The 16,730-nt window shown below is 33.9% G+C and overlaps 1 protein-coding gene across 6 annotated transcripts in view; it reads right to left on the minus strand.

Annotated features, from left to right (window-relative positions):
* Positions 1-1,238: 1,238 nt before the first annotated feature.
* Positions 1,239-16,730, minus strand: part of LOC117208774 (axin) — a 30,340-nt gene continuing 14,848 nt past the window's right edge. Inside the window, exons 1-8 of one of the 6 annotated variants that reach the window (XM_033450114.1) lie at positions 15,814-16,286; positions 6,836-6,991; positions 5,852-6,656; positions 5,341-5,505; positions 4,293-4,972; positions 3,867-4,177; positions 3,426-3,724; positions 1,239-3,340 (exon numbers count right to left, since the gene is read on the minus strand). In XM_033450114.1, coding sequence (XP_033306005.1) covers positions 3,214-3,340; positions 3,426-3,724; positions 3,867-4,177; positions 4,293-4,972; positions 5,341-5,505; positions 5,852-6,656; positions 6,836-6,923 — 2,475 coding nt within the window. In that variant the 5' untranslated portion in view covers positions 6,924-6,991; positions 15,814-16,286 and the 3' untranslated portion in view covers positions 1,239-3,213. Of the gene's footprint in view, positions 3,341-3,425; positions 3,725-3,866; positions 4,178-4,292; positions 4,973-5,340; positions 5,506-5,851; positions 6,657-6,835; positions 6,992-8,314; positions 8,475-15,813; positions 16,287-16,730 lie in introns of those variants that run through there. The other 5 variants (XM_033450113.1, XM_033450115.1, XM_033450112.1 and 2 more) reach the window with 5 other exon arrangements.

Genomic DNA, 16,730 nt, shown 5'->3' on the forward strand with positions numbered 1-16,730 from the left:
ACAAGTTATGTTACTATTTCCATAGAATACCAGAATAGGGATTAAAAGGCAGTTAATACTGTATGCAAAGTTTCTCAGCCAATAGATAAAGAGATAATACTTGCATTCGCTCGAGTAAAAAGTATGAATAAGTAAAGAAAGAAAAAACACTTTTCTTCGGACATTTTTATGTGAAAAAAAATATAAAAAATTGTAAATAATAGATTCTCATTATTAAATTTCAATTGTATATTATTTAAACGCAAAAAATATACATAAGAAAGACGATGGAGAAATTGTTGACATTTTTGATTGTAACAGTTCAAAAAATGTGAAAGAAGTGTTGAAAATTGAATATATAAAATAAATAAAATAATGGAAGAAAGTTTAAATAATATTATAAAGATATAAGTACATACTTCCATATAACGCTGTTTGTATTCATGATACAATTTCCATCGTGATACAACCGACGTGTAACACGTTATAATAGCTGAGCGGCGAATACTAAAACTCGGAAGTAGACTGTTGCTCAACATACACCACGATTTATCCGTCAGTGGTCAAAAAATAGTTTCATTGAATTTAAAAATAGACATCTCAACTTAAATTTAAAAATAAAGATTTTGATTCCGTTGTCGGTCAAAGACACTTTCTGCCTTTTTATGTAAAGCATACTCTCAGTTGACTGACGCTCGATATTATTAAAATCAGTAAAGCACTTAATCCTGCTTAAAAAATAGGTGGTTTTATTTTGGATTGAAGGTTTTTTAACATCGTGTACCGTGATTTTTGTCTTAAAAATAAATAATACTTATTGATTAAAAAATTGAATTCTAAATATAAATAAGGTAAAAGTTCATAAATATATACTAAAGAAATGCTAAACTAATCCATTAATTTAATCCATCTTTCTTATTTTCTTTGTGAAAATAGAGAAATATTTACACGTTTGAATAATTGTATTAAAAATATATAAAAAATGTAGAGAAATGGATTAAAAATATCAGCCAACCTGTGACCACAAATGGATTACATATTGCTAAAAATAATATAACAAAAAAGGCAAAATAAGGGGATAAGATCTGGTCAATTATTACTTTTCATATAATCTATGCTTTTGTTCTTTTCTTTTCTTTAAACAGATACATGAAACCCCTGTTAATAGCTTACTTACTATCTGTAATTAAATTTCACGACTTGATACAAAATTCCCTGATACAGATAAGGAAATCTCTAAAATAATAGAATGCGATAGATCTCATATAATCCAGTGAAAATGGCATTATTATTCTCAATACTTTTGATATACAATAATAATCATTATTAATTAATTAGGTACAGGAACACTTTATCATTCGTAGTATTAATTAAAGATAATCAATTACATACAATAAATTGTTATCAGCCACGGTGCATCGCCTCCAGTCTCGGCGTCATCGATTTTTATTTTCAAAGTAGATACTACATTTTTGTTCTTTCTTTCTTTGCGTCTTCGTTTTGTCAAAAATTTTAAAATCAGTTGTTTTAGGAAGCGAGCGCCTACGACTATTAAGAAATCGAACCAGTATGCGAAGGCCATTCGAGAAGATTTAATCACACGTTCGATTTTTTTATTTTTTCTCTCTCTGGTTTTTCCTCTTTTTTTTGTATTTGTTCTAATTCATTTTCTAACAGAATCATTTAAAGGCAGATAGAGAGAAACAAAAACAAAAAAGTAAGAGTGATTAATACGTAAAGTAAATACGTATTTATCGACGAAATATGTACGTTCGATGTTGAAAAGCAAACGTTCAGAAAGTAACGATGCTGATAATATTCTTTAGCGTTATAACGATTACTAATGATTAAGCTTGCAAAGACTACGATGAAGTTTGAAAAAAAATATATACAAAACGCTCGATGTATCAAATTTATCCTCTCGATATTAGACCCGCTGGTCTCCAATTTAATAAGTATCTCTTAACCTTTTTTTTCCTTAGGCTTACTTCGTCCTTACTGCACTAAAAAGGCACAATTTTTCGCACCTGATAAAACATCGTTACGGTCTAGATACTAATTAATCCTTTTCCACCAAAGTATTTTGTTTCCCCGATGCCAATTGCGTGTTGCGCGTCTATTTCCCAGTATGCGTGTTACGTTTATGCAGGAGCTTATTTTACAATGTCAAATGGGTGATAATGGTGGTACGACAAAACATGATCTGTATCTTTAATATTTTTTTTTCGCGGTATCTTCGAATGCGCGATATATTACGTATATTAAACAGAGCGTGTGTATTTATAATGCACGTAATATATCTCCTTAAAAACTAATTTGTAATAATGTTCTTTCCTATGTAAATCTAGGGTCTATACAGACCTTACTAAGGCGAAACTACGCGGGCCTTTGTACAGTCGTTCGGAAAACTATGGGAAGTCTTTAAGAGGAAGAAATTATTCAATCAATATACAGGGTGTTTCTGATGTTACTGCAGCTTGTCCAAAACGATTGGAGATAACCAAATTGCAATCACGATAGAGTAATCCGTTTCTCTGAAACCTCTGTTACTTGAAATGAGAATGTTGCCTTCGTGAAAATTTCATGTAATCGTAATTTTTTTTTATTGCAATTCGTCCAATTTCATTAGACGTGGTCAAACTGCAATCACTTACTTTTTCTTTTAGTTGATTTCTTTTTGATTATTTTCAGCAAAACCTTTTCTATAAAAGGAAACGCCTATTTATCAAAATCTTACATCGGACGAACCGAAATTATTTACAATCGGACGACATCATGTGTATAGCTTCCGTTGTCAAGTACACAACGGGAAGAAAGAAACAAGTATATATAAAATATTGCTGAACGTTAGAGAAATGATTTTTGTTAAAATTAAAAATGAAGTACCGAAAAAAATGCAAATCCTGTAAGAAATACTATAATTAAGGATAAATGTTCAATAAAATTTATGTATATTTATCTAAAGACGTTTTGTTTTTCTTTTTTTTCTTTTACTTAATAAACATATAACGGTTTTGCTGGTTTAACAGGTTTTTTGTTTTATCGATTAAAAGCACTTGCTCGGTTAACTTAAGCGGAAGAAACCGCTTTAGCAACTCCAATAAACTAACACCGAATATCGCCTTATTGTGGTTTTCTTCTTATAGAATGCTGGTCCTCTTAAATAAAATTAGTTGCGGCACTTGTTCGAAGTTAGCACGTTCTTTTATTCAGAATAATCCTTGTTTCAGTCTATCACTCGAGCGCCTTGACTTGCGCCATAACTTTACCCTCCCATAACGGTAGGACTTCAGAATCGTCAGTTATTTCTTCTTGAATAACCTTCGTATCCAAGTCCTCACACTCGGTTTTAAAGAAATATCTAGAAGAAAAAAGAAAGAAGATATCATCATGCTCAAAGATGTAAAATATCTCAGAAATTTTATAAATAGTGTTACTTTACTTACCGATAGCTGCCTTTCTTAGGAAGGTATTCTTTAAATTGTTTTAAAGTGACATTATGACCAGGAATTTTAGTCCTATAAGGAAACTGTTCGTCACAGAAACTGAACACAACGGTGGTAAAATCTCCAATATCTTGCTTCGTCTTCTTTAACGTTGATTGGTTTGATTGGACATAAGATTGACTTTGCATTGTAGGCTCGTACGACGATTGTTTAGAAATATTAGAATGACGTTGTTTACAACTCGAGCGTGCTCTATCTTCCTCTATTAATCTTCTTCTTGCTTCTTCTAGCTGGGTTGCCTGTATAAAAAAAGAATACACATCTAGAGTTTCGATAAACACTATTAATTTAAAGTATTTAAGATATTGTTGTATTATATATTGATTTATATGTAAGTAATCATCAAAAGCAAGTAACACAGAATTAGATGAAAGTACTTACTGTATGAGGTTGTGGTAAAGGTGGCATTCCTGGATCTGCAACAAAAGGCTGAGCAGGAACACCCCATGTTTCCCTGTTTGTCCTTTCCAAAGAGCCACTGCGAGAACCATACTTCTTCCCATGGCGGCTATGTTTGATATCCGCTTTCTTGTCAGTTTCTTTAAGCCACGATAAAAGACGAATATCTTTGCTAATTGTAGATGGTGGCACGTCACTTACAACACTAACACCACTGTCAGTTAATTCCGTCATAGACTTCTTTGTAGCTGATCTTCTAGTCATGTCTGACCTTCGGAATCTTTGATCATGACCTATAAAAATATGTAGTAGTAATATAATATTGTATAACAAATATATATACATAAATTTGTACATTTTGAATTAGTATATTATTAACGGTATTTTTATATCCATTCTAAAATATACCTTGAAGATATAGGTCTTGTTTATGGAGGGAATCGGCGTAATCTGATGGCACGGATTTAGATTTAGGCAAGTGAGATCCTAGTGAACTCATGGAGCCAGCTCCGACAAGATCGCTGCCTTCTTGAAAATCGTGAATATTACCACTATCTGCTGAAAACGTAGAGAATACGTCCTTTTCTTTTCTCTGTTTGTACGGCCGTGGATAATTGTGCGTAGAACGTCTTCTTTCAGGCGAATGCAGTCTTGGGGATGAGAGTCCAGGAGATCGAGAAGGCGTTAGATCCGACCAAACTCGTGAGACGTGTTGGTCCAAAATCGCTTGATCATTATCCTCTTCTATCATTAACTTTTCTCTCAATGCATCAGCTAGTGCTTTCGGTGCTCCACTTGACATCTCCAATGATGCATCCTTATTAATAGTATCGCTCTCCTGCAAATGCCTATCAAATTTTTCCTGAGATTCTCGTTCACGTTTAACGTTCTCCAACTTTTCAATAAGCACTTGAGCAAATTTTTCTGGTTTCAGAGGACGCATTAGATCACGTGGTACTCGCTGTGTACGAGGGATGATAGTATGATGAGCCAGCGGATCACGATTTAAACTAGCTGAATCTTTAATAGCTCTAGATTGTCTTATATACTGCTTTTTACTTCGTTGTTTACTCATTGACGCTCCATCACTGCAAAGGAAAAATGTTAAAGTAATAACAAACTTTGATAATTATTAAAAAGTGATGAGGTATAAGTATGTTTTCATATTCGTTTTCATTCTAAGGAGAAAAGGTAACAATTCAAGCAATGTTATTTTTATTCCTGTATTGTATAGAAATATTGTAAAACTCAATATCAACGCATTGAATTATCATCTTAAAATAAAATAACAAAAATTCATACACAAAAAGATCATTAAGTAGGATCGAGCATTATTTGTTGAAATCTTGAAATATTTACGGAATTTATTTACACGAAAAATTATAATTTTTATAATAAATAGATTTAGATAATTAGATTTAGATACATATATTAGATAAAACAAAAAAAAACGTACACTGATGAATCGGTGAGAGACATATTGTCTGATTCAGTTCGTGCATCACTGCTCAAGCTTTGAAGTTCTGAATCCTGTCTGGATACTGGGTTGTATGAGGAATATTGAGCGTGCAGTCTGAGTGCGAGCATATGATATGGACTAGTCCCATGTTGTAAATAAATGCTATGAGCGCCACGCAAACATCAAACCAAAATAAAAAAAACAAACAACAGATTGAAAATTGTTTTGGCAAAAATATCACAAATTTTAATATATATAATAAGAAAAGAATTATAATGTTCATATAGTACACTATGCTTTTTTATAATATGTGATATTTTTAGTTACTTTTTATACTTCAGAAATGCTGTGTATATAAAATATTATACATTACAAAACATCACAGAAATCCACACAAACAAGCTCAAGAAAAAAACAGCTAAATAAAGCGTTTAATGCAAATCTAACTTTAAGCATACTATTAATTAATAAATGTTCTAAATAAACAAATTTTAGTCATATAAATTACCCAGCATACGCTTCTGGCTTCGGCCGAAGATCCATCGCCCTAGTTTGTTGAGTAGCCATAAGCATATCTTTGGTCAATCTCAGCTCACCCCTCAATTCCCCAGGCGTTTCACTAGCTGAATGTGAGCTATGTATGGAACTAACAAATTCACTGTCTTCGTGGACAGTGGGCAATAAACTTGGCCCACAAGAAACAGACATCTCTCGACTGGATCCTGAACTAGGACATCCACCAGAATCCGGGTTTTGGCAGGATTGAACGTATTGAAGATACATATCGGATCGAAGAAAGTTTGGATATGTAGTCTCATTAATGAGACGCTCAACTTCCAACTGTACAGCATCAAATACTTTTTCGTCCACCCGCCCTTCTTTAACCCGACGATTAGCCTCCTTTCGTACATCTTCAGGTATAGCTAACTGCGACTTGAGGAAGAACTTTCTGTAGATAAGTTTAACCAATTGATTTATCCTTTCAGGATCATCTTGTTCCTTGAGGCCCTCACAGGCGAACCAGAAATTAAGAGGATTTGCATGAGGTCTGCCTTCTTGATCCAGATATTTTCTGAACAATTCCAAGCCCACTGGATCCTGCAGCAAAGAATGCAGGTTCCTGGCCCACCGCAAGCAAGCAGGTGGCGAATCACTTTCCATAGTTGTCGTACTACAGCAACCTTCCGGTTCAAATCCCAAAGGTGCCGAAGCATCGCAACCTGCAGCTGTTGGTGTTGTAAGAGAAGAACGCCTAGGGGTCAGAGTTGGACTCTGTGGACGGACCCTGCTGATGTAGTTTCCTGTTTCCTCTCCTAAAATGTACATAAGAAATTAATAACTTATAAAATATCACATAATATTTTTGAAATGTCAGGTACAACAAAACAATATAAAATATTTGTATTAACTTTTGATAATTTCTGTTTATTTTATTGGTACAATATGAAACTTCAGATTTAACAATTGACAAATAATATGTATAACATCTTACCAGGCACTGGTGGCCGTGGAGAGTTTTCATTGAAGCAACGTGCTTCGTTCTGTCGAGATCCACTCATCCTATCTATTATGGCCTTCATGTATTATTTTACGCTCTATATTTAATTTAGGCCCACGACGCCTCTTAGTAGACATGGTTAAACCAAACCTAGAACAAAAATAATAATCTTTTATATTTTTCTCAACAAATAATAATTTTAGACATATGTTTGTTAACATGTAAACATGTTTATAAAAATGTTTTATAAAACTAACATTTTCAAATATATTTGTATCTCATGAGAAAGAAGTTATTTAGAAATTATTGATTCAACAAGTGTTTCAATATATCTATTTTATATTAGTATAATTAGTATAAATTTCTGTATTTTGTCTGCTATATCAGATTTTGGTTTACATAAAATATTGTACATTTGGATGTATAGTAATATACATTGAGGAAAGTATATTCTGGATTCAGAATACTTGAACAAAAGCTCCGAGCTAGGGATGCTGGATGGATCGATCAAGCCCTGTGGTGAGTCATATACCAATTAAGCACCTAAGGATGGTTTTCCTATCCAGAAGAACTCTAAGGGCGGAGCCTGACAGAAAAACCTTAGGGTAGCTCTTGGCAGTCTGCGCATTGAGAGATACCTCTCTATATATCCCTATTGGTCTGCGCAGAACATTTGTGTGGTATTGATCGACAAAAATTATAACGCAATCCATTGAACACTATAGTCAACCCCAAATCCAACTCACTTTTCAAAATAAAACTCACATTAGAGCAGAATTTTATTTTGACAGGGTGGATAGATATTAATAGCTCTATAGAATAAGGTATCCTATACAAAGAAAAGACTATTATATTCCTAAGGTTCTGGCTTTTGTTATGATGAGCTATAGAAATATGATTTCATAAGTCTCCCATTACAACCACATCTATATTATGCTTGTATTTATATGAAGAGCAAGAAAGATATTACTAACTAATAATTCAAATTATTAAAACTGATAATTTTTAAAAATTTAAGCTAATAACTACAATGGTATAATAAATAGTACATAAAATTATCTCTTTTAAACACTCATATATAAAACTTTATGATATTTATAAAAGTAGCAATTCCAACTTAATAACTCTGAACTTTTATATTTATATCTAAATCATGCACAACTTCTCTCTTTTTAGTTCTCAAAGTTGTGAAATATGAATAAATGTTTATCATAATTTTCTATATCAATTGACTAAAACTTAAATGAGAATACATTATACATTTAGCTAATTAAAAGTATGAAATATATAATATAGGAATACACATAGTGCACGTAAATAAATCTATGATACACAAAAACTCTACACGCAACGATAGGATCTTGATCTCTACCTGGGTAAATGGGAAAATATGAAATGAAAAGCTGTCATAATGAATCATCTCACTTCGGTGCACATTTACCTGTGTTAAGGGATGAAAAGAAATGTACATACCATTTTGCTCACACTTTTTTGGAATTGACCCTGGAAACCCTATAGCCTTATAAAATCTATTATGATCTGTAGAATTATATTGACCTAGACACAAGTGCCTTCTAACTCCTTTTGTTATAGAACAGAATGAACATGCGATACCACTGTTGACGCGTCTCTAGGCAAACTGAGCTAAGGCTGCGTCCTGACCAGGACTGACGCCACAGTCAGGAAGGGTGGAGTAGGGATACAATGTCTGATCTTGTCAGATTGGAAACCGCACGGTTCTGATATTTCTATTCTGAACAAAAATATAAGTAATCCTACTAGATAGGTAATACTAATATTAGAAAATGATATTAGTTCTAGCTGGAAAACTTATATTCTTTTAAGCAGATATAAATGTGTACATTTTTGAACTATTATTTCCTTCAACAAGTAACTATGATTAATTGTTATATGCAGAAATAATATATCAAACTTTTATGCTTTCCAAATAGTATGTTATTTCTTATATTATATTATATATTATATTGCCTCTTATATTAGAACATAAAAGTTTGTAAAAAATATTTGCTTATTTATAAACTCCACTGCACATTTAAATATCATACGTTGGCTTTACAAAAATTAAAAAAAGAAAAAAAAAGAAAGAAATAGAAATTAAAATAACTAGAGATAGTATGTTGTAATGCATATTTATCTCATTATTGTTCTATAGAACATTTCCAATTATGTAATTAATAATTAATAATTTTTTAAATATAAAAGAAATAAAAAATCATAATATAAATTACAGGTACCGTTGATTTTTATATGTTACTTATTGAGAACTAATTTAGTGTTTATATTAGTTTATACTAGAAAAATCCAGCACCTTGTTAAATTAATTTATAATAACAGCCCAAAAATGTTACAAAAAAATTGCATTATCAAATAAATAAAAGCAATGTCTAAAACACAATAAGTTAACTCAACACTGCACAAAAAAGAAAGATAGGATATTTCTTTCAACCACCTGTAACAGCAACCACAGGGTCGACTAAAAAACCGTTACTTTATTAACGACCTTTTGTTTTTTTATTTTATAGTAGTAGATGTGACTAGTAGATAGATAGTACTAAGTTGATGTGATATAAATCATTTCAATTTTTAATAAAACCATGAAGTAAATTACTTTTAATTCTATTTAGATATTTAAAATATACTTTATACAAAATAAAACAATTTTTTACTTCCAAATTATTACGAATATTAAAAAGATAATCAATCAATAAAAATACTGATTGACTGATTTTTTAATTAAAATTCCTATTAGATCTTTTCAAAATCACGTGTGACTGTATTTTCAAAAGAATATCGATTTAGGGCTAATACTTATGTACACATACAATTATCGACAAATCAGATTTCTACGAAACTAGTAATTTTTAACTTCAATAATTAACGATGTTTTTCACATATCTTCTACTTTGTGACATATTCATAAAATTGTAATAAAACAATTATAGTGAAGTAAAAGTGAATTAAATTGTTAAAAAGAGGAAAGAATAATTTTGTTTTATAATCAAAGTAAAAACATAGAAAAGCCCTTGAAAACTCAATTTTCTCGTTAAAGATATAATCGTACAACTTTAAAAATGATAAATTTAAAGTGAGACTTCATCATTGTCAATGTGACAAACTCTGGTAAGGTGAACTTGGAACTTTTCCGATCTTTTAAAGAGAAGTACTTCTTCGTTAATCACTACACGAACATTTGAAATATAAATTCAAGGGTGATTCACCATTCAATGTAGGATACTTCATTAAAATCTTCAATTTTAATAATGACCAAAGTGTGAGAATAATCATTCCAGCCTATGCCTTATATATACTTCCCTAATATCTTCTTCATTTTCTACTTGCTTAATGATGTCCGTCGTTATAATTATTCGAAGCGCAGCACCGTGAGATATAATTATATGTCGAAAGAAATGCGTCGCGTGCATGAAGAACTATTAGGGCTGTTGCCTATAACGTCGAAGATTTTTAGGCGCGGTGAAAAGGTTCGCTGAACTTTAATTTCAAATAGAGGCTAAATCTTTCTCCCTTCGGCTTTTCAATACCTTTCGAGTATCGAGACTATTGTTTCAATGTTTGAATAGATATGAGGATTTTAGCACTTGAAGTATTCACTTTTCTTCTCTTTCATTATCTTTTATTCATCAAAATCATACTAATGTTTAATTATATATCATTGTTTCAATTGTACAACTGAAATATCCAAAGTACTTACATATAATTATAAAATATGTATATTTTTTGTTTATACTTTTTTTTGAAAATACAACTTTTTAATAAAAATTTACTTTAAGATAATTCTTATTTTTTGAAAGTAGCAATAATTGTTTGGAACAAATTTATTACATAAATATGTTTAATTAAAATTTGCATGTTTATTGTATATGTATAGTTGAATCGAATTCCCTATAGGTGAAAGTCGTCGACCCGGAGAATGTACAAAAGCCATCTGGACACGATAGGAACAAGATTCATCTCCGAATGACACGCTATATACTCTTTTCGCTTGGTCGGTAAATGCTAGGATCGGTGTTACCCCGCATACCAAACGGTTTGATATCGACGAACAAAACGCTATGGATCTATAGAAGAAAGTATTCCGAAGATATTGAAATTTTTTCGAGCGTACAAAGATGTATCAACCGTATGGAATTTAAATCCTGTTTCCCACTCGCATTGCATCTTATTCGTCCGAAAATATTTCTCGGTTTTCTTGAGAATGCTGAAATATTGAAACCCACAATACCGTGATTTTTGCAACGGTATTTCAATGATCTCATTCCACACGCTTCATACTTCTTCTTTTACGCAACTTTCATATAAATCGTGAGTATCATTTCTCTGAATAAAATAAAATTTATTTATTATGTTAGTTACATGTTCTAATACAATATATATGTTATTTTACAGTGATTATTCTGTTATTAATACTGATATTACATTATACTATCAAGATATATCGTATAAATTGCAATTGCAAATAACAGCTGATTCTGTTTACAAAAAATTGTAGTTGAATCTACAAAATACGATGATAAATAAAGTCCAGCGAGTTTCCATATTACTATTAATTATCAATTTTTCAAGCTATCGGTGATCAAAATTAAACACGCGCATATCGAATTCGAATACATTGCATTGCACAGTCTTTTTACGCAGTTTACCGTGGCGCGTATACGCTTCAAACTTTTATCCAACTTTTATATACCGGGTGGTCAAAATTATCCTTCTTCCACTGCAGGTAAAGTAACCAATCATTATACCTCATCATCTTTACACTTAAATTTTATGCTTCAAAATTATGTCAAATGACAATTTGCTACTGAACGCAATTTAAAAAGCATTGCAAAATTCTCATTGGATATATACATTGAACATATTATTAAATATGAATCGTAAAAGCGAATCAAAAATAAAAGAGAAATAAATAGTATCCCATAACATTCTTTGGAATGCGTTAATATTTTCTAAAGACGGTAATATTTATCTCTCGCGGCGAAAAAGAGATCGAAGAAATGACAAGTATTTCGAAGTCACCGGTTAGATGACGAGGCGAGGGAAGGGCCCTAGCTCTCAAAGAGCGTGGCTCGCCGAGCGAGGCGTTCCGAAAACCTGTAATTACGGACCCGACGTACATCAAGCGGTGCCGCCAGCCGCCAGCCACCAGCCGGCGAGGTCTGTGTCTTCCGTCTCCCTTTTTGCCTTTTTCTCTCCTTCATCGCTTTCCTCGTCTTCCCTCTGCCTTTACCTGCGGCCGTCCCGTTCGTGCCTCTTTCTTTCTTCCTAACCTCTTCATCCTTGTCCGGTACACGTTTGCTCGTTCACTCTTCCGTTTTCTTTTCTCTTTTGTCTTCTCTTTCGTTCTTTCTGTCCACTTTGAGCGGCCTCCCGCTTCGACTCCGACAGCGGTCCACCTTATTTGACCCTTCCCCCCTATACGCGTCCAAAGGACTCTCCGATTCCTCTTTTATTTTACCCTCTTACTTTACTTACTTACTCACTCTCGGTTTCTTTCTGCCTCTCCACCGTTTCTTCATCGTCTCTTTCTTTTTATCCGCCTCTCTTCTCTGCCCTTCTCTTACTTCTCTTCTTTTTCACATCTTAGATTGCTATGTCGGCAATCGCGCGGCTCGCTACTTGGAATTATCCGAAAAACAGAGTACAGCAGGAAGGAAAGAACGAATGGAGAGGGGGAAAGGGAGAAGAGACGATGAGCGACATTTCTCGTCTCTTCTTTCCTCGTTTCTCTTCTTTCTTTGTTTCATTTTCCTCCTCAGCCACGCTTCTTTTTCTTGCCTGCCGTCCCGTCACCTTTGATTTCGTTGCAAGGTTCGTGCACCGAAATTCCACGAATTTTCTCTGGTCCTCCTTGGTACCTTGCGATGCCTTCCGCGACTTTTCGTCGCTCCGTCGGTAACGTTGGTACCAACGCAATACTAAAGATGTAGTATTTCATGCATTCGATCATTTCTCGAGAAAAAAGATCTGCCGCGTTTAAAAGGGACAGGCTTTTGAAAGATATTAGCAGAGTTTAATAAGATACCGGCAAATTGAAATGATTGGTTGGAAAAGCAGAAGCGCAAAGAAATCTGAGTACGGCACTGGGCAATCCGAAGCTCCTCAAACGAGAAAAGCACACACGGCGCCCATTCAGCTAACCCTTTCAGGCTCTCTCTCGTTCCTTCTCGGTACCTGTAAGTTTTCTACCAACCCACCCAGTCATCCTCCTCATGCGTCACCTTCTTCCTCCTTCTTCCACCTTCGGGTTTCTCTAGCTATGTGCTTCGACCTCGGGTAAAAATCTCTTTTACGCGCTCAACCGAGGAACTCTGTCTCAGACGACTCTATGCTTTTCTTACGACCACCATTTAAATTTCCACATGGCTTTACAGAGTATAATTCGAATTTTTTATCTTTCTCGACATTTTCGTTCGTCCTTCCTCCGGTCGACCTTCGTTCTTTCCATGCAGCAGTTACAAAACTTTCGTTAACACGGCCGCGAACAGATTTCTCCCACCATTCCGATGAAATTTTATGAAAACATTTCGGAAAAGAGAGAATTCGAAAAATAGAATGAATTAAAAACGTATCGGGAAAGGTTGATAGATTTTACTCGACTGTGAGAAAATGTACGATGATATCTGATGCTCTACGAATTATGTTCTACTTTTTCTTTTTTTCCATCATACTAGTATTATTAGAGTACAAAATATGTACAATTAAAATTAAAATGTAATATAATTAATGCTTATATTGGCAAAATTACTAAAAGATTAATTTATTAAATTAAGCTGACCAAAGGATTGTGTAATTCAAAAATTTTGACTTTTAATTTCTAATATCTATAACACTAATTACAATTGACAATAAAAATCCAGTTAGTTCTATGGATAGCACTTAATACCGAAGAATTGTGATCAAAAGTGAAAAAAAGACAAAGGAACGTGAAATGCAGCTTGTAATTTTTACTTTCAAAAATCATTAGCAAAATTTTTGTTATAGATAACAAGTGAGGTAGAGTACGTTGAGCGGAGTGCCTACGTTGCCACTCTAGACCCTCACGTTGATTCGTTAGCTTTTTGCCTCCACGAGCTAAGGGAAACCAGAAATTAATTTGGGAGCTCGTCATTACGACTAAATAAAACGTCCGTTAGAAGCACTAACGCGTTTCAGAAATCATGTAACGTGTCTCGAACAAGATTAAGAATCAATCATGTTCAGGAAACACGCAAAGAGATTCGCGAGTTTTATGCTTATTTGCAAGTTTTTTGGCGGGTGACATTTTGCTTTCGTTTCTTTAAACTAAACCACTTTCGCTATTTAAATGACTCAAATTACCGCGAGACTTTCATAAAACGAGTAGAAATAAAAATTCATGTAAAATAAAGATTCACATAAAATAAATTCAATATGAGTATATAATTTCATTTCCAAGTAAGCTTTCCCATCTATCAATCTATGAAATTCATGCCCCAGACACGTGGAAATCGAATGTCAATAGGATCGGTACGTCAGGGTTGCTCAGTAATCAACATCCAGTAAAGAAGCGGGATCTCTTTATCAACAGAATCTAGAGGCATGTCTCGACAATAACTCGGAAAGGTGCATTAATTTCAATTCCTATCTCATACCGACGCACATTGACTCCCTTTAAGACTAAGATTAGAAAAAAATCATTCATGCAACCTAACCTTAAATCATGCAAAGTTTCAAGAGCAGATCGTAGATACGACACATTGTAATGTCCAACGTGTATATGACTTCTCAGAAGTGTTAGGCACTGTATGTCTTATTACTGAGTATCTAGTCCAATTATGGATTGACAATTAAATAATGAAAGCACTGTTATCAATATTGGGACGGCAATGATCCCAATCAGTCAACGTTTCAAGAGCAGATCGTAGGACATATGATACTGTCCAATGTATATATGACTTTCCAGAAGTGTTAGGCATTGTATATCTTAGTATCGAGTATGTATACGATTATGGATTATCAATTAAATAATGAAAGCAATGTTATCAATGTTGAAACGGAAATGATCCCGATCAGGCCATAAACACGGCTTCTAAAGTCTTTTGAAGTACCGACAAGGATTTGTTGGTGAAAGACCGAGCGGAAACGGTCAAAGGCGTGTCACCGTTATCGCCAGATGACTTTATGTAGTGGTATTATGCCTCGCGAGCTGCGAATCTTTCAAAGAAACTTCTAAGGGACCGCTCGGCCGGCAGCTACACCGACCGTCGGTCGTCGACCGTCACGACCGCTGCGACCGTCGACCGCCGACCCTCGACCATCGACTTAGGAGAATGTTCACTGACGTGTCAAGATTCCTCGTCGCCCCGCCTTTCTCTTCTCAATTCCGATTGACCTTCATTCACCTCCCCTCTCCCTCTCCTCACAATTAAGTATGTGCTTTAGATTATTCCGACCAGACAGATTATTTCGAGCCGGCAAATTTTTTAGTTTTAATCGAAGACAAAACGAAACATCCTTTTTCTAACCTTAAAATGCCCCGTTGTGAATGAGGAATTCTTTGTATCAAACGGATTGTATATGAAATTGTACATTATTTAAAATTTGGAAGTGATTTCCTGTTTTGGAGTAGAACAATGAAAATGGTTATATCAATGTCTTTTTAATAGTTGAGATTACACAAATACTCGCGAAACTAATATTTAGTAGGAATACATTGTGAGAAAGAGAAAACTTGCGGTTGCATATTTAGAAAATAAGGCAGGATTAAATTTTAGAGTAAATTTAATATGAAAAATTAAAAAATGTAGCTTTTTTTATTCAGGTGTACATTTTTTATCTTTGTCTCTGAATAGTATAATAAAATCAGTTGAATAACTGGACCTTAGTAAACAAAGTACAAATGGAGTGCGCGCGTTTATAGCGGGTCGTTTGGCGCCATTTTATTGCTAACATTATAAAGCTATTTTAAATAATAATACCTTGTTTTCGGAACGATACATCGATATATTTTCTTCAACGGATCCTTTTCGTATTCACTTTCTGTGAAATGTATCTTATACATTTTAATTAGTATGCATCCGAAACAACCACTTGTTTGTGTCACTCGAACAGTTCACGTGTTACGCGTAAACATCACCCGTGCCAAAATGAAACTGCCCATAATTGTACGTTGCATCCAATATCTTAATAAAGTGCCCATGGAAAAATCATACTGAAATTTGTCACGCACAATTTCGGATTCGAAAGTTCGTTTTTATCGCGAACGACATCTGACAGGATGACGGAGAAAAGTCAGTTTCACACACCCGCTTCGAGCAATCGGACAGGAACTAGTTTTCAAATGATTACACTGTGCATAGGAAGTCTTAAGAACGGAATCGTCCAGACAAAAACATTCGAATCTCGAAGCACTCGTGTTTTTGATAGTTCGCTTTAATGTGTTTCCGCACTTATCTTCGCTTTGTTTATGCTTGTATATTTTACCGCGTAAGTAAGACGATACATGAAAACAGTATGCCACTGCCGTGTAACTAAGAGCTAAGCCAAATCTGCTTTATTTCTATGAAAGTTGATTAAGTTTTATCATACGTAACGTAAATCACAGCACTGAACACTATTCGCAAACATCGATAAGAAATTGAAGACTGAGCCGCGTATGGTCGGTGAAAAATCACAAAGCTTCCGTTGGATGAATCGTTCGTAAGAATCGTGCCTGTGTTTCCAAAACATTTTCATCTGAATGAAACCCATAAAACGTGCCACGCATGGCTCTCGCAAAATATCGAGTTTATGTTTTGGAGCAGACTCGTAAATCGTGCCTGTGTTAACATCGTTGACATTACTAACTGTTTCGATTTTTCTTCAACGTATACGAGCCATTAAACGAATAAACCTT

Source organism: Bombus bifarius, unplaced genomic scaffold (assembly GCF_011952205.1).
Source record: "Bombus bifarius isolate JDL3187 unplaced genomic scaffold, Bbif_JDL3187 scf7180000008162, whole genome shotgun sequence".
Lineage (NCBI taxonomy): Eukaryota > Metazoa > Arthropoda > Insecta > Hymenoptera > Apidae > Bombus > Bombus bifarius.